The sequence below is a fragment of the Furipterus horrens genome, unplaced genomic scaffold (assembly GCF_987537825.1).
Source record: "Furipterus horrens unplaced genomic scaffold, mFurHor1.1.pri manual_scaffold_11, whole genome shotgun sequence".
NCBI classification, from domain to species: domain Eukaryota; kingdom Metazoa; phylum Chordata; class Mammalia; order Chiroptera; family Furipteridae; genus Furipterus; species Furipterus horrens.
Window position 1 is genome coordinate 43,138,783 of NW_028327181.1, and position 18,942 is coordinate 43,157,724.

At 40.1% G+C, this 18,942-nt stretch overlaps 1 protein-coding gene across 1 annotated transcript; it reads left to right on the forward strand.

Moving 5' to 3' along the window:
* The first annotated feature begins 1,051 nt into the window (after nucleotides 1-1,051).
* Nucleotides 1,052-18,689, forward strand: ZNF287 (zinc finger protein 287). The gene is made up of 7 exons (XM_090290640.1): nucleotides 1,052-1,287; nucleotides 1,882-2,349; nucleotides 3,453-3,553; nucleotides 5,075-5,201; nucleotides 5,654-5,740; nucleotides 11,737-11,845; nucleotides 18,603-18,689. Exons 2-7 carry the CDS (start codon nucleotides 1,947-1,949, stop codon nucleotides 18,628-18,630), a joined length of 855 nt encoding a protein of 284 aa, XP_090146766.1. The 5' UTR covers nucleotides 1,052-1,287; nucleotides 1,882-1,946; the 3' UTR covers nucleotides 18,631-18,689.
* Nucleotides 18,690-18,942: the final 253 nt, after the last annotated feature.

Below are 18,942 nucleotides of genomic sequence, written 5' to 3' on the forward strand. Positions count from 1 at the left end.
AGACTCTCTGACATTCCTCCCATCAAGAGTAAGGTCTATATCTGTCTCTGCTTGATTCTGCACAAACTTGGAAGCGATGCTAGGAGACTTCCAAGGCTATATCATAAGTAGCCATGGAGTTTCTCTCTTGTGCTCTAGAACATTGCTCTTGAAGCCGGGTGTCCCCAGGTAAAAAGTCCAACCACCCTAGTACTCCATGCTGAAAAGGCCACATGTATGCACTTTGGTCAAATCCAAGCTGAGCTCATCCTTAGGCCATGCACAAGAGGTGTGGGTGAGGAAGCAAGCATAATACATGGTTGTGTATTTATTTTTTAGATTTTTTTATATGTTTATTTTTAGAGAGGAGAGAAGGGTGGGAGAGAAACATAGATTGGTTACCTCTGGTACCCCCTAACAGGCAGGGCCTGGCTGGAAACCCAGGTATATGCCTGACCAGGAATCAAACCCGGGACCTTTCAGTTTGCAGGACAGCGCCCAGCCCACTGAGCCACACCGGTCCGGGCCAATCGGTTGTTCTTTAAAACCATTAAGTATGGGGGTGGTTTGCCAAAACAGCAGTAGACAACAGGAACACCTAGATTATACTCTCCTACCTTTTATTTTCAAGCATTTTGTGTTTCGACTCTTATAAACAACATGCTTTTGGATGTTGTTGTTTCTAATTTGAGAGTCGCAGAATCAGTTTCCTGAGGAGGAATTCAGAGCCTATAACAGTGAATGTTTATTTACGGTAAAGCCCAAACCAGCACTAAGGTTCTTTTAGACCCGCACCCTCTCTGCCCAGGGGCACTCTGCCACCAAGTTTACTCAAATTAATTAGCACGGGGCTCCAACACTTCCCATCCGCATCCTCCCTTCCGTCCCCTCCAAAATGCTGGTGGTTCCATTCAGAACCTTGAAGGCTAACAAGCACGTCACAGTGATAGGGTGGAGGAGGTTGCCATGGCGACAAGTCCAAAGACTGAGGCGCAGGAGGCTTCCGATTGGCTCAGCGGACGCGCAGCGTTGGCCTCGCGCACATGCGCAGTGGCGCCGAGGCGAGGTCTCGGCGAGGCTGAGGCGCCGAGGGTTTCGGGCCGGGGTTCTCAGTACTGGGCTGGAACGCTGTGTGGCTGGCCGAGGCACGTTGTGCTTTCCGGGGAAGGGAAGTGGCGGAGCCTGAGGCTCCTCTGCAGCGCGGGACTGAGCCCGCCACGCAGGCGCCCGCGCTCGCGCCCCCGCCGCCATTGTTGCCCGGGGCCTCCCGGCCGCTCTGGCTGCGCGTCCGCTGGGTCCCAGCGACAGGTAATGATGTCGCGGCGCCGGGGCCGAGTGTCCGCCCGGTCAGGGCCGGAGCCCTAGCCGATCCATGTACGGGCGCCCGACTTGGTGACACGACTGGTTGTGGAGGGCTCAGCTGGAGCCAGTGGGCAGGTGTTACGGGTTCTTGTCCAGGTCAGGCCTGTTGAGGTTTTTTTCGGGGGTCCTGGCGTCGGATTTATTCACAAGCAATTGACTCCTTTAGAAGCACTTAAAGGGCTTTAAACTATACCAACCTTTTCTACTGCTTTCTAGTCCTGCCGGCTCGTCCCCCGCCCTCAGATAGTGAATAGCTAGGATTGGCTGGCATTGATATGCAAAGCAGGTAAATGGACGGCCCTTTTATAGGTCTAAAGATGTAAGGGAAGGAGACCAAGGTAAAGTCTGTGTGTGCACAATGGCTAGTTTTTTTTCTGCTTGTGCATGTGTATAGCAGAGAGCAGCAGGAATTCTTGACTTTGTGGTCTATTCTTGTGTTTCAGGGTTTCTTAACCATCCCTGCAAGTTCTAGGTTCAGAATTTGTAACTAAGGCTGATAACTACCTTGACACTGTTGTGCCCTTGTCTTTGTGGCTCTAGCATGAGACTCAAGCACTTGGCTCACGACTAGAGAAATAAAGGATCTTGCCAGACTGACTGCTGCAATGTCAGCCCCAAGCAAGAGGATGACCAGTTCTTCACGCTCCCAAATCTTTCTAATGTGGAAACCAGACAAGGCTCAGAGTGGACCCCGCAATGTTGAAAAGGAAACCCTTGCTTCAAGATTCTTGCGAGACGCTGAGACTTGTCGACAGAATTTTAGGAATTTTCCATACCCGGACCTGGCTGGTCCTCGAGAAGCATTGAGTCAACTCCGAGAGCTCTGCCTTAAGTGGCTGAGACCTGAGATTCACTCAAAGGAACAAATCCTGGAGCTGCTGGTGCTGGAGCAGTTCCTGACCATCCTGCCTGGGGAGGTTAGGACTTGGGTCAAGTCTCAGTACCCAGGGAGCAGCGAGGAAGTGGTGACTCTGGTGGAGGACTTGACTCAGATTCTAGATGATGAAGGTGAGAATGATAGAGCAGAGAGGGGAGGGACCTTGGGTGTTGAGAGAAGACAACAAGCATCAGAGAGCAGTGTGTTGGAGCAGTTGGGAAAAGGAAAGGCAGTGAGTGAGTGAGAACAGGCCCCATCCTGCGTGGTATTCCCCTTCAGATTTCTTGGAACCAAATACACATTATCTAAACCCAGAGGAGATGTGTCATAAAACAATGACCAGACACAACCAAATTACCCCTTGTGAGCCCTCAGGAAGTTTGCCTGCAGAGGTTTGAACCATTCTGCCAACAAATCATTTGCTTTGTGAACTGGATTCTATAGTAACATATTTCCAAATAGGTAGAAAAGGGTCCAGAGAACATATCCTTGTTTAGTAAAGAAACAGTTCAAAATTTATATCACATAAGAGATTAGTAGAAAATTAAGAATTTAATACATATACTGAAGAGTCCCAGAGAAGACTGATTTTTGAAGCGTGCACTGATGTGTTAGGACAAGTTATTGCATCTTTCCACTGATTTTTTTAATGGCTCTTTATTTTTTTTAATATTTTATTTTTATTTGTTTTTGGAGAGAGGGAAAGGGAGGAAGAAAGAAAGGGAGAGAAACATCAGTGTGTGATTATTTCCAGCGTGCCTCCAACTGGGGACCTGGCCTGCAACCCAGGCATGTGGCCTGACTGGGAATTGAACCTTTGACCCTTTGGTTCTCAGGCCAGCGCTCAATCCACTGAGCCACACCAGCCAGGGTAGATTTCTTTTTTTTTTTTTTTTAAAGAGGGAAAGAGATGGAGAAAGGGAGAGAGAAACATCGATGTGAGAAAGAAACATTGATCAGTTGCCTCTCAAACACCCCCAACCAGGGACCAAACTTGCAACCTAGGCACGTACCCTGATCAGGAATCGAACCTGTGACCTTTCACCCTGCCAGACAACACCAACCAACTGAGCCACACGAGTCAGGGCTCCACTCATTTTTTGAAATGGGGGTGCTGTGTTTGCTTTCCTTCTGACTTCTCACGTTAAGAAAGTGTAGGCAACTATTTGGTGATGAGTTTCCTAGTCAATTTAAACAGGACTAATCTCCATCATGGTCTCTTTCTCTTCCCTAGCTGATCCTCAGAACTCTGCCCTTTCCCAAGAGACCCCGGAGGAAGACCCCCAAGGAAGATGTGCTTTCCAGGCAGGGTGGCAAAATGATATGGTGACCAAAGTGAGTTTTAGTGTCTTCTGTGATTTAAAAATGCCTTCATAGTGTGTGATGACATTTTCTATCCTGGTCCTCTATCTTCTGTGACCCCAGAAGTTCTATCAAGGGCCTAAGCCCCAGTTTTTCTCAAGTCACCTTGGCCTGTTAGGGTAGATGAATGCTCTGTGTAGGAAATGACATTGCCTTTTCTCACCTTTTTGACCGTAAGGCAACAATATCACATTGAGGTTATGGGATTGACCTATACAGCCAAATGGATATAGGTTTGGTTCCTGGTTCTGCCATTGAACCTATAATTTGGGGCAAGACACTTGACCACTCAGCCTGAGTTATTCGATTCTAATAAATAGACTATTCCTCTTAGATTATGAGGATTAAATATTATGAGACATGTTACCCTGGATTACAGTAAGTGATCAGTAAGATCACAGTAGGATAAAAAATAGTTACTAATATTATTTTTTCTCATTAACAAGTAATTAAAGCCCATGTATTATATATAGTGTTACTTTTGATCATGAATCTGTGTCATTTTAAGGAAGAGCAACTCAGGCCACTGTAAGAGAAAGGTTTACTGTAAAAAATATACATGGTCTGAAATTGTTAACCAATGTAAAATTATTTATAGGTAATGTGAATGTTTACCTGAAAAAACCAAGAAAATTAAGGGAAAAACTGTTAGAAACAGTAATAAAAAATTTGAAGTGACTACTACAGAAAATGGCATGCAAAAATTAATCCCTTTGAGAGGGGGGGTGGGGGCGGGGGAAAAATTAATCCCTTTATATATAAAAATCAGATGATAAAATGAAATAAGATTCATTCACAGTATTACCCGCGCCCCGAATTTAAAATAGGACTAAACATATTAAAATTTTGGTACTGCCTTCATGTTTTGTATCATTCTATAGGACATGAAAGAAGCCTTGAGTATTGTAAAATCATCAGTTGTCCCTAACTTATAAACTTAATGTGATTTCAAAATCCCAATATAATTTTTTAAAGAAACTTAAAGTTTATTTGAAAACCATGTAAACGTAATCAAGAAATTTTTTTAACAGAAGGAAGAAGAACAGAGAGGGATGCAAAATGTATCTAAAAGTACAGCAGTTCAACAGTGGTAGAAAAAAGGAAGACCTCTGCATTTCATCGCAAAGCACACAAAATGTCTTAAAATTTTAAATTGTAACACACTTGAGTTTATTCTTAAGGCAAAGGTTGAAAAACAAAACCATTCAATTCTGTGTTGTCTATGCTTAAAGCCCTTTCTTCTTTAAAATTGAGCTGCTAATGTATGCACTAGTGGAAGCTGAAAACAATAAATTCTACTTTAAATTCAAACCTCCCTGTAAGGCCATTCAGGTATGGTCATCTACACATCGGGTGAAAGTTTTGACTAGAAAACCTGAAGGGTCCTACTAAAACTCAAGCTTCTGTGAATCTCCCCATCACACGCACCTCGTGTTAACACTATCCCCTTCCTACTAGTTCTCGAACCAAGTTAAGTTATATCTGATGTTTTAGGAACCAATGACGTTCAGAGATGTGGCTGTGGATATTACCCAGGAGGACTGGCAGCTAATGCGTCCTGTGCAGAAGGAATTGTATAAGACTGTGACATTGCAGAACTACTGGAACATGGTTTCTCTAGGTAAGCGTCGTCTACACCCACGCCTCCCAGGACATCTACTAGAGTATCTTTTTCCCCATCTGTTATTAAAAATGCGTTGAGCCTCTAAAGGACTTTGCTAAGAATGGAGTCTGGAGATCAGTCGTGCCCGTCCCACTTGGGCACAGAGGTGGCTGTGCCCTATTCCCTTTCTCTAAAGTCGTTGAAAACTGGCGCACAGCTGCGCAGGGCTGCTCCCAGGCGCTGTGCGCTGCTGCCTGCAGTCTCCCCACCGTGATCTCTGTACACATATCCTCCACAGTGCCAGAAAATTTCTGTCCTAGCTCTAAAAAGGACAAGGACCTAATTTATTATTACGTCCATGAACTATTGTTTTCCTGTAAAGTTCTATCCATGCAGATGAGAAATCAGGTAATAAAATTTGAACAAGTGTTTATATTCAGGATAAAACTCCCTGTATTCCTCCTGAACAGGACTGACAGTGTACAGACCAACTGTAATCCCCATATTGGAAGAACCATGGATGGTGATAAAAGAAATCTTAGAAGGCCCTAGTCCAGGTGAGAGAATAACTGACAGATGAGAGTCTTTGCACTTAGCCTGTATTACCCTAAGTGTAGTGAGATATATTTTTAAATATGGCCAAGTCAGTTTCCACAGAGACGTCCCAGTCTGTCAAGACACTGCGCTGTTTGGCAGCACTTTCTCACAGAGGCCATCTCAGGAAAAGATTTCCCACACATCATTTTTATACCTTTTCCCTGTGTCTCATCATATCTTCCCCGCGACCCCTGGGTCCCATACCTTAGCACTCTGAGGCTTTTGTTGGGCCATTGATCCCCTCCCTCAATTCAAGCATGCATGAACATCTTCTAAAGTCTTACATTGCAGACCTTCTTTTTCAGTCTCTGTTATTTGCTGACCAAACCTTGTAGCCCCCTGCCTCCACTTCCCTAATTCATTTCTTTCTTTTTTATTTTCTAATTATTTAAAAAGACAATTTATTCACAAGACAAAAATTTCCACATATAAAATATCTTTAAGTTTTATGTAAAGCCAAACAAAAGTCTTTCATGTGTGTATCACATTCACCCAGTTCCTAATCTACCCAACACACAACCACTGTTGTTTCTAGTTTATTCTTACAGGGGTTTATTTTGTTTGTTTACATAGAAAGTCAATAAGAAAATATTTGTCTATCTGTAGCACACTGTACACACACTTTTGTACTTTCCTTTCATTACTTAAAAGTGTATCTTCTTAAGTGTTCCAAATGAGTGTGCACAGAGCTTAAATATCTACATCAAATTGTATTGTATGTCTTATATTTTATTGAACCTGTTCCCTATTGATGGGCTTTTTGGTGGTTCCCATTCCTTTCTTCCTTTATAACAACTTTATTCTGAAAGATTTAAATTCTGCAGACAAGTTGGCAGGAAGAGTACATTGAACACCTATGTATTTTTTACCTGGAATCACCAGTTTTCCTCATTCAGTCACTTCCGCCTTATCTCTACAGGTGCACACACATGCTTTGTTTTTGCACTGAACCATTCGAAAATCAGTTGCAGGCATCATGACATCTCACCGCTAAATATTTCTACATATATCTTCTAAGAACATGAACATTCCCCTAACATAAGTACACCATTCTCTCACTCCAGATATTTAACATTTATACAATAATGCTGCTAATGTATAATCAAATACTTAGATTTCTCCAACTGTCCCAAAATATCCTTTATAGATGTTTTCTCCCCAGTCCAGGATCTAATCAGAAATGACGTGCACCACTTGGTTATCCTACATCTTAGTCCCTTTTAATCTAGAACTCTTCCCCAGCCTTTTCTTTTTTTCTTTTCTTTAATCTCCATGAAACTGACATTTTTTGAAGAATCCAGGCCAGGTTTTTTTTTTTAAATGACCCACATTTGCCTGATTGTTTCCTCATGATTAGATTCAGATTAAACATTTTTGCCAAGAATACTTTATAGATACGTACTTTCCATTGCATTTCCTCATTCCTGTTTGTCTCATTATTGATGATACTCAGTTTGGTTAGGGTGCTGTGCTCTCAATCTCTCCATTTTAAGTTAAAGGTGCTTTGTTTTTCTAATTAATAAGAACTGTGGATTGACCCTTAGACACCACATGACTGTTCTATTCCATGACAACTTCTTTTAAAACTTTTTAAAAATTTTATTTATTGTTTTTCTATTACAGTTGTCCCACTTTTTCCCTTCTGATAACCTTTTCTGTGAGGTTCTTTTTTTTTTTTTAAGTATATTTTATTGATTATATTGTTACAATAGTTCCAGTTTTTTCCTCTTTGCTCCCCTCCACCCAGCACCCCCCTCCCCCAGCAATCCTCCCCAAGTCCATGCCCATGGGTTGTACATACAAGCTCTCCTGCTTCACCCTTTCATGTATTCTTCTTTTTTAATAAATAAATGATTAATTAATTATTTTAACAATAAAAAATAACAATCCCTCCCTCTCAGACTTAAGACCCTTTATAATCTTATAAAGGACAATGGGTGAAGATCTCGAGCTCCTCTAGCTGCTTCGAGCTTCTGTAAGATTTTTAACATCCACTGATGATCCTTGCTTTATTACATTGCAGGTTACAAAATGTGATTTTCTAATTCAGCCATTTCTTCTAAATGATTAATAGCATTCTTCTGTAGAAAATAGCTGTCCCTTCTCCCATTCCACTTTTATGTGGATATATCACTCTAATGGAATTTTTAAAAATTCATTGTGTTATTAGTTCATTCAGTTTGGGACGGGGTTCATTTTTGATGCTCAATTGTCCCAAATTGGGGCCGTGCAAGACTTTTTTTAAATTGAGGTATAATCAACATAAAACATTATATTAGCTTTAGGTGTACCATGTAACGATTTGATATTTGTATATACTGCAAAATTATACCACCACAATAAATCTTATTACCATCAATTAGCATACATATTATAAATTTATGTGTGTGATGAAATCTTTTAATATTTACTCTCTTAGAAACTTTCAAATATACATGATAGTTTTATTAACTGTAGTCACCATACTGTACATTACAGTCCCATTTCTCCCACCCCCACCTCCCACATACCCCTTCCCTCCTGGCAACCACCAGTCTGTGAGCTCGGTGTTTTGTTTCTTGTTTTTCTTTGATTTGTTGGTGTTTTTGTTGGTTTTTTTTTTTTTTTTTACTTTATTTATTTATTTATTTGTTTTTATTATTGATTATATTGTTACAACAGTTCCAATTTTCTCCCCCTTGCTCCCCTCCACCCAGCACCCCCCTCCCCCAGCAATCCCCCCCAAGTCCATACCCCTGGTTTGTAAAAATTAACTATCCCCCCCTCTCAAATATAAGGACCCTTTGTAATGTTGTAATGGACAATGGGCGAAGGTCTCAAGCTCCTCTAGCTGCTTCAAGCTGGACATGGTCGTCGTCCTACCTACCCTTGGGTCCAGAAAACCCTAGTAAGAGTGGGAGTGTGGAAGGGAGGGTGGCCTTCCCACATGGGGAAGGATCGTGCAGACTCCAGGTCAGTTGGCTATCTCCGGTCAACGGCGTGCTTGGTTTAACAGGCTGGTGTCCTTGTTGTGTTCTGGGGGCAACAGATTTGGCAAAAAGGGTTAAAAGACATCATTCACTCCATAACTACTAGATGACAAAAGGCGGGGTTTTTTTTTTTTTTAGATTCCACATATAAGTGAAATCATACAGGATTTGTCTTTCTCCTCCTGACTTACTTCACTGAGCATAATGCCCTCAAACCCCATCCATGTTATTGCAAATAACAAGATTCATTCTTTATGGCTGAGTAGTATTCTCTTATACATATAAACCACATCGTCTTTATCCACTCATCAATTGATGGGCACTTAAGTTTGTTTCCATATTTTGGCTACTGTAAATAATGCTGCTGCGAACATGGAAGTGCATATACTTTTTTAAATTAGTGGTTTTATTTTCTTCAGATATATATCAAGAAGTGGAATTGCTGGATCATATGGTAGTTCTATTTTTTTTTTTTTTGAGGACCCTTCGAACTGTTTGCCATAGGGGCAATTTAAATTTCCACCAACAGTCCACTTCCTTACCAACACTTGGTAGTTTTTGTCTTTTTGATGATAGCCATTATAATGTGGGTGAGGTAATGTCTCATTGTGGTTTTGAGGTGGTTAGTGATGCTGAGGATATTTTCATGTGCCTGTTGACTATCTGTATGGTTTCTTTGTCAAAATGTCTCTTCAGGTCCTCTGCCCATTTTTTAATTGATTGGTTTCTTTTCTCTTTTCCTTTTTTTCTGTTGACTTGTATGAGTTCTTTATATATTTACCAGTAATATAATTTGCAAATATTTTCTCCCATTCTCTCTTAAAAAGTAGGATGCTTTACTATTTTGTTGATGATTTTCTTTGCTGTTCAGAAACTTTTTAGTTTGATGTAGTCCTACTTGTTTATTTTTGCTTCTGTTTCCTTTACTTTTGAAGTCAAATCCAAAAGATCATTGCCAAGACTTATTATGTCAAGGAGCTTCTCACCTATGTTTTCTTTTTCTTTTTTTTTTAAAGATTTTATTTATTTATTTTTAGAGAGAGAGGAAGGGAGGAAGAAAGAGAGGAAGAGAAACATCATTGTGTGGTTGCCTCTTGCACATCCCCAACTGGCGACTTGGCCTGCAACCCAGTCATGTGCCCTGACTGGGAATCGAACCAGCAACACTTTGGTTCACAGACCGGCACTCAGTCCACTGAGCCACACCAGTGAGGCAGGGCTCACCTATGCTTTCTTATAGAAGTTTATTGTTTCCAGTCTTACATTCAAGTCTTCAATCCATTTTGAGTTAATTTTTGTGTGTGATATAAGATAGTGGTCTAGTTTCATTCTTTTGCATGTGGTTATCCAGTTTTCCCAACACCAGTAGTTGAAGAGACTATCTTTTCCCCACTGTATATTCTTGCCTCCTTTGTCATAGATTAATTGACTATGTATGCTTGGGTTTATTTATGGGCTCTATTCTGTTCTATTGATCTATGTGTCTGTTTTTATGCCAGTACCATATTGTTTTGATTACTAGCCTTTTTTTGTATGTTTTACTGATTATGCTGTTACAGTTGTCCCAGTTTCTTTTCCCTTTGCTCCCCTCTGCCCAGCATCCCTCCTTCCTCCAGCAATCCCACCCCCCTTAGTTCATGTCCATGGGTCATATAAGCTCTTTGACTTTACCCTTTCCTGTACTATTCTCAACATCCCCCTGTCTATTCTGCTCATCCTATTATGCTTCTTAATTCCTGCACCATTTCCCTCCTTCTCCCCCTTCCCCCCTCCGTGCTGACTCCCCTCCCCATGCTCCCCACATGTGTGATTCTGTTCCCACTCTGGTTGTCTGCTTAATTTTTTTTTGTTTTTACTTTTTAGATTCTGTTATTGATAGTTGTGATTTTGTTGTTATTTTAATGTTCATAGTATTGATCTTCCTTTTCTTAAATAAGCCCTTTTTACCTTTCATATAATAATGGCTTGGTGATGATGAACTCCTTCAGCTTTACCTTGTCTGAGAAGCACTTCATCTGCCCTTCCATTCTAAATGATAGCTTTGCTGGATAGAGTAATCTTGGTTGAAGGTCCTTGCTTTTCATCACTTTGAATACTTCTTGTCAGCCCCTTCTTGCCTGCAGTTTCTTTTGAGAAATCAGCTGATAGTCCTATGGGAACTCCTTTATAGATAACTCTTTGCTTTTCTCTTCCTGCTTTTAAGATTCTCTCTATCTTTAACTTTTGGCAGTTTAATTATGATGTGTCTTGGTGTGGTCCTCTCTGGGTCTAGCTTGTTTAGGACTCTCTGTGCTTCCTGGACTTGTATGTCTATTTCCTTTGCCAAATTAGGGAAGTTTTCTTTCATTATTTTTTCAAATAAGTTTTAAATGTCTTGCTCTTCCTCTTATCCTATTGGCAACCCTATGATTCAGATGTTGGTATGTTTAAAGTTGTCCCAGAGGTTCCTAAGCCTGTCCTTGATTTTTTCAATTCTTGTTTCTTCATTCTGTACTGGTTCACTGTTTATTTCTTCTTTATGTTTCAATTCATTGATATGAACCCTGTTTTCCTTTTCTTCACCACTAGTTTTATGTGGACTTTCCTTCATTTCACTTGGTATAGCCTACATTTCTACCCTGTCATGCTTAATCTTTTCTGTCAAGTCTGTGAGCATCTTTATCACCAGTATTATAAACTGTGCGTCTGTTAAATTGGCTATCTCCTTGTCACTTATTCTCCCACTGGAACCTTGATCGGCCCCCGTTTTTCTCCATACTTCTCTGTCTCCTCATCTTGACAGCTTTTTGAGTTTGCCTCTGTGACATGGTGGAGCTATTGCACCATGTTATAAGGGGTGGAGCCTTAGGTGTTCGTCAGTGCTGGTGACCCGTTTCACCATGTTGTGGTGCTGTATGTGGGGAAGGAGCCTGAGAGAGAACAGTGCTGCTTGCCCACAATCGCGCCTTTGAGACTGGTAATTTCTGTCTCCACCCCAACCACCACAGGTTTTCACAATCAAGAAGCAAAATGGCTCTATTTTCCCTGGTGCTGGAACCTCTGTGTGGTCTGGTCTGGGGCTGGGATCAGTCTGGTTTGGGGTGGATCACTTCCCAGGTAAAAAGTTACTTGAATTCTTCCTTCCAGTTATCTTAACATACATAGTTACATTTGTTTGATTCTGTTTGTGCCCAGTTTAGTGTTTCTTTGTTTTGTTTTTTTAATTAAACTTTACAGTTTTTAGTGTGTAAAGACATTGACATGGTTCAGAATTCAAAACTATGTAGAATGGTATACACTCTCACCTCTTCTGCCCTGTTTCCATTCACTCTCTGTAGTTAAACCATGTTCATTTGTTTCTGATTTGTCTTTGCTATGTTTTCTTTGCAGAAATCATAAATATAGTCATACCTCCTTTTGTATACAAAAGAAGTGCATTATACCCTTGCATTTTGTTTTCCTGTTTTTTGAGGCACTGGTTGCTAGTGTGTCTACCAATGTTGATGCTAGAATACAGCATTAACAGTAAATTATGAGGAGTCCTTTACATTATTCAGGTAGCATAAATTAGGGCTGTAAATCTACAAGAGGGAACAGTTTATGGTCATGTATTTTGAGGGTAAATTTTTCTCCTGCTAAAGAGCACCAAGACTGAAAAAGGCATAATTCTTTTTATATTGTGGAGGTGAGGACTTTTTTGGTTGGTTGGTTTTCTAGCCTGTCCTTATACAGAGTGTATAATAGACTCCTGTTAGCCTTCCCTTTTTGTTTAGGCCCTGGGCTTTTTGTCTCGTCCCTTGGCCCTTTGTGCTCAGAGTGGAAGTTTAAGGTCATCAAGAGGAGTGAGGAGCTGTCACAAGCAGCCAACCTGAGCTGTTGCTGATTTCTTGTGTTCTTGTTTTCACTTGATTTTTGGCCTCTGAGGGTTTTGCTTTCTTACCATCTCAGTGATACATAATAAGTTGAACCTCTGGTTAGGATATCTAATCAGTCATTTCAGGAAATGGAAACTGATAATTCACAAATACAGTAGGAATATTTCTTGGTCTTCGATGGCCATTCCTGTCTCAGAACTTTTATAGTTTTTATACAGGACCTAACCATTATTTAAAGATCAACTCAAATCGTACCTCCCTATACCCTCAAAGCTTTTCTTGATTACCTGAGTCAACACTGATCTATTAGAACTATACCCTTGTTTGTCCCTATTGAACAACAGATATTTATTACTTCTAACCAATCCTTTCTAGTTAGTTATATACACATATTTAAGCCCTGCTTAATTATCTCAATTTCTGAATTTCCAATGAACTGATTGGTTTAAAAATGTATGCTTTATAGTAGCAATTTCTTCATGATCATTAGTCAGACTTGTTTCTTAAAGCTTGGTAATTATAATCTTTAATACTTCCTTTTCAGGTATATGAAAGTCTGTCATAGACTGACTGATTACATAGAAATTAAACTTAGCTTCTGATATTATCTTATTTTGTGTGTGTGTGTGAGTGTATCACACACACACACATTTACCTACACAGTCCATTAACATGCTCATTTTGGTTTTTTGAGGGGTGGATAGTAACAAATCTGGTTTGAAAAGTTGTTCTAATTTTTTTTCTATAAAAGTAATATAATTTACATTTCTAGTATTAAAGAGCAATAAAAGTCATAGCTAATTTATTGAATATTAGAAGAAAATTTTAAACCTTTACCCTCATTGTTAGCATTTTGGTAATATTTGTCTAGTTCTGATGAGTTTTCATGCTAGTAATGATACTGCTTTTTTCATTTAACTTTATTCCTAAGTATTTGCTCATGTCAACTGATTTTTTTATTTAAGTCAAAATAATAAAAGTACTTCGTGAATTCAAGCAATACAAGTAAGCCAAATGAAATATGTGACTCCCTCCCCTCACCCCTTACTAGGACCCTCTCCCCTTATATTATTGCTACAGTATGTAATGTGTATATGTGTGTATCTATAAGATATTTAGCATATCTTTACACAGATAGGTTCTTGCTCTACATACTGCTACCTACCTCTTTTTTTCACTTAATATGTCCTGCACAACTTTTCATATCAATGTACGTAGACCTACCTAACAATTTTTAACAGTTACGGATATTCCATTATCCCCTATCCTAGCTATTCCTTTACTGATGGATGATTTTATTGAATATATTTGTGGTTATTATGCTTTGCTCTGCATCTTAGAAAGTTTCTGAACTATTCAGTATCATTTTTGCTATATTTCAAATTTCATATTATATTTCCTTAAATAAGTCTCAATAATTCTCAGTCTTTCCCACCTGATGTCAATGGACAAAGGTAACTTAAATTTGTTTTAAACTATCATAATGGAAACATAATTGATATACCTCACTTTTGTGCTTCACTTTATTGAGCTTTACAAATACTGCATTTTCACAAATTGAAGGTAATACCCTCCACCAGCAAAAAGATTACAACTTGTGGAAGGCTCAGATGATGGTTAGCATTTTTTAACAATAAAGTGTTTTTTTAACTAATGTATGTACATTTTTTCAACATCACAATATTGTACACTTAATCAGCTATAGTATAATATAAATATAGCATCTTTTACTTTTAAAGTATATTTTATTAATTATGCTATTAAGTTGTCTCAATTTTTCCCCTTTGCCCCCCTCTACCTGGTACCCCCTTCCCTCCAGCAATCTGCCCCCTTAGTTCATGTCCATGGGTTGTGCATATAAGTTCTTTGGCTTCTCCATTTCCTTTACTATTCTTTACATCCCTCTATTTTGTACCAACCATTATGCTTCTTAATCCCTTTACCTTTTCCCCCATTCTCCCCTTTCCTCCTTCCTGCTGATTGCTTAATTTGTTTTTGTTCTTTAGATTCAGTTGTTGATAGTTGTGAGTTTGTTGTCATTTTAATGTTCATAGTTTTGATCTTCTTTATCTTAAATGAGTCCCTTTAACATTTCATATAATACTGGCTTGGTGATGATGAACTCCTTTAGTTTTACCTTGTCTGGGAAGCACTTCATCTGCCCTTCCATTCTAAATGATAGCTTTTTTGGATAGAGTGATCTTGGTTGTAGGTCCTTGCTTTTCATCACATTGAATACTTCTTGCCAGTCCCTTCTTGCCTGCAATGTTTCTTTGGGAACTCCTTTGTAGATAACTCTCTTCTCTTGCTGCTTTTAAGATTCTCTCTTTATCTTGAACCTTTGGCATTTTAATTATGATGTGTCTTGATGTGGTCCTTTTTGGGTCTAGCTTGTTTGGGACTCTGTGCTTCCTGGACTTTTATGTCTATTTCCTTCACCAAATTAGAGAAGACTTCCTTCATTATTTCTTCAAATAAGTTTTCAATTTCTTGCTGTTACTCTTCTCCTTTTGGCACCACTATGATTTGGGTGTTGGCACATTTAAAGTTGTCCCAGAGGTTCCTACACCTCACCTCATTTTTTTCAATTCTTGTTTCTTCATTTTGTGCTGATTGACTGTTTATTTCTTCCTGTGTTCCAAATCATTTATTTGAACCCCTTCTTTCTTCACTTCACCATTAGTTTTGTGTGGCCTTTCCTTCGTTTCACTTAGCATAGCCTTCCCTTCTTCTCTTATGCATTTGCCATACTCAGTCATGTCTGTCAAGTCTGTAGGCATCGGTATCACCAGTGTTGGCTGTTACCTCATCACTTAGATCTCCCACTGGAACCTTGATCTACTCCCTCTTTTGGGCCATACTTCTCTGTCTTCTCAACTTGACAGGCTCCTGTGTTTGTTTGCCTCTGTGTCATAGGTAGAGCTGTGACACCTGTTATGTTGTAAGGAGCAGAGCCTTGGGTATTTGTCTGTATGGGGTGACCTGTTGCACCACGTTGTGGCACTGTATTTGGGGGAGGAGTCTGAGAAGGAACAATGCTGTTTGCTCAGTACTTGCCCCCTTTCCAGGCACTTCTGCTTCTTGTATGAGACTGGCACCCCTCTAGCTGTTGCCCTGATTGTGGTTCCCAGAGTGGATGGGTTTTTGGATGTTCTATGACCATGGGGGCCCTCTAAAACAACAGACTCTGCTGAGAGACAAGCAGTTTCCTCCACCACCCAACACCCACTGGTTTTCACAGTCAGAAGCAATGAGGCTTTATTTTCCCTGGCTCTGGAACCATGAGCTGCACAGCCTCGTCTAGAACTGCGATCACTTCCCAGGTGTTCCTCCAGCCTTTCATAATGTGTGACCGTGCTTTCCGCTGGCTGGCCACAGCCATTGCCTTACTGCTGCCACAGCCGCCACATCACATCCTCTCCACCCCGGCTCCATCCCTGCTACCTGTCTGGATGAGTATTACTTCTTTATATCTTTGTTTGTTGGGCTTACATGCAGTTCAGTTTTATGGTAGTTCTGGTTGTTTTTATTTTTGAGGTAGTTATATTCTTTCTTATGGTTGTGCAGGGAAGCAAAGCGTGTCTACCTATGCCTCCATCTTGGCCAGAGTCTCAGATTTTTCTTTATTTCACTTAGTGTGGGGCCTTCATTTCTTCCCTATGCATTTGCCATACTCAGTCATTTCTCTGAGCATCCATATCAGCAGTGTTTTGAACTCTGCATTGATAGGTTGGCAATCTCCTTTTCACTTAGTTCTTTTTATGGAATTTTGATCTGTTCTTTCATTTGGGCCATGCTGCTTTGTCTCCTCAATTTGACAGCCTCTCTGTGTTTGCTTCTGTGTATTAGGTAGAACTACTGCACCTGTTACATTGTAAGAGACAGAGTCTTAGGTATTCATCAGTGAGGGGCGACCCTTTCAACTACCTTTGGCACTGTATGTGGTGGAGGGGTCAGAGAGGGAACAATGCCACTTGCTCGGCACTCATCCTTTTTCCAGTCACTTCACCCACTTCCCATACGCAACTGGCACCCCTCTAGCTGTTGCCCTGGTTGTGGTTCTCAGGGTGGGTGGGTTTGTGGATGTCCTAGGACCGGGGGTCCTCTAAACAGATTCTCATGAAAGACAGGCAGTTTCTTCCACCATTCCAACCCCCACTGGTTTTCACAGTCAGAAGTTATGAGGCTTTACTGTCCTGGTGCTGGAACCATAGGCTGTGCAGTCTGGCCTGGGGCTGGGATCACTCCCCAGGTGTCCCTCCTGACTTTTATGCACCATATGTGTATGTGGGACCGCTCGCTCCACCGGTCACAGCTGCTGCCTTGCCACTGCCACCGCCACCACCACCTTGTCTCTGCCACACTGTGTCTTCTCTGCCCTGGCTCTCCATCTCCACTCCTCCTACAAGTCTGAATGTATATAACTTCTTTAAATCCTTGCTTGTCAGACTTCCATATAGTTCAATTTTCTGGAAGTCTGGTTGTATTTTTGTTTTCAGGTAGTTGTAATCCTTGTTATGGTTGTTGTAAGGAGGCAAAGCATGTCTACCTACACCTCCATCTTGGCTGGAAGTCAAACAACTTTTATATGCACTGAGAAACCAAAAAATGTGTGTGACTCACATTATTGTGGTACTCTGGAAATGAACCCACAATATCTCCAAGGTGTGCCTGTGTTATTTGATTGCTGGTTTGGGGTCAGGGTTTTTTGTTTGTTCGGTGGGGGTGGTGGTGGTGTACGTATGGTGTTTGCTTTCATTTGAGTCTACCTTTTTATGACAAGTTACTGTCTTATTTTACCAATTCAGCTGAGTAGCCACCATTTCTAGTCTTGGGCCATTTTCTGAAGGAAATGTAAAAGAAGCATGAGTTAGTTCCAGAGTTTGCAACGAGGTTAGAAGTATCAGAAACACATAAAATTGTGAAATAATAAATAATAAATAACGTAAGGCCAAGTTCTCTCATGGCTCCATCATTATATTAGGTTAAACCATATGAAACTGCTCATATTCAGCCAGATTGACCTACAGAAAAGACAATTTTATATGATTCAACCCAGTCTGTACTTAGGATTCTAAGAAGGAAAGAACATGAACTTTTTTAATAGATGGAGAAGGTAACACAAGAGAAAGCCTAGAGTCTGGGATTAGCATGGCACCTATAGAAGATTATGTAGTTTTAAGTTATGTGAATTACTTTGAATTTTAAGTTAACCTAAATATGAGGTGTGCTAGAATATATATTAGAATAGAAAAGGCTTGACTATTTTGGGACTGAATTCCAAATTGGATTTATTTGGAATTTTTCTTCTCTCTCTTTAACTTTTATCCTTCATGCTACTGATGCTCAAACTTTTGTGTGTATCAAAACAACCTGGAGGGCTTGCTAAAAAACAGATTGCTCGGCCTCACTTCCAAAGTTTCTGATGCAGTATGTCTGAGTGAGATGCAATAATTGAATATGCTCCCAGGTGATAGTGATACTTACACCACTAGCCTGAGACTACACTTTTGAGAACCATTGTTTTAAGCTATAGGAGACTTACTAAACATATTTAAGCATGAAAAGCACCCCATGGAATTGCTTTTGTAACATTATGTAGGATTGTGCAGAGTAGATTGGAAGGAGTGGTGATAGCATGCCTATTTTATGACCCATTATATAAAGTATAATTTATATAATTATAAATAAATACACAGTTGAAGTCATCCCAAGTTATCCTACATAGTGTTATCCACTGTATTCACTTCTCTTAGCTCTGCCACCTGACCTAGCATTTTATTTACTCTGTGCCCATGTTGAATAGTGAGGAGCCTATTCAATTTAGTCTTCTGTTTTTCTGCCCTTTTATTCTCCTTTTCCAAGCTTTAAGGACCATGCTATGAGGTTGTCAGAACCATAGCTTTTTAAGCATTTTATCCATATTTATTATTTTGTTTCTATTTTGGCAACTTCCTTTCTCCAAATAGAGCAAACTTTTTATATTCTTTTTATTTCAGAAAAGGAAACAGGAGGCCAAGATTGTAATCCAGTTAAAAACATTTCTAAACTCACAACAGATGGAACCCAGACCATCAGATTGGAAGAACCATGTGACTATGGTGACAGATTAGAGAGGCAAGCACCAGATAACTTCAGGAAAATTCCCACTGATGAAAGAAATTTCAGTTGGAAGTCAGTTTTTTCACAAGGAGATGATCCATCAGAAGAGTATCTTAGTAAATATGATATATATGGAAATCATTTTGAAAAGCATTCAAACCTAACTGTACAGTTTGATACCAAGTCAGATGGTAAAATTTCTATATATAATGAAGGCAAGGCAACCTTCAATCATGC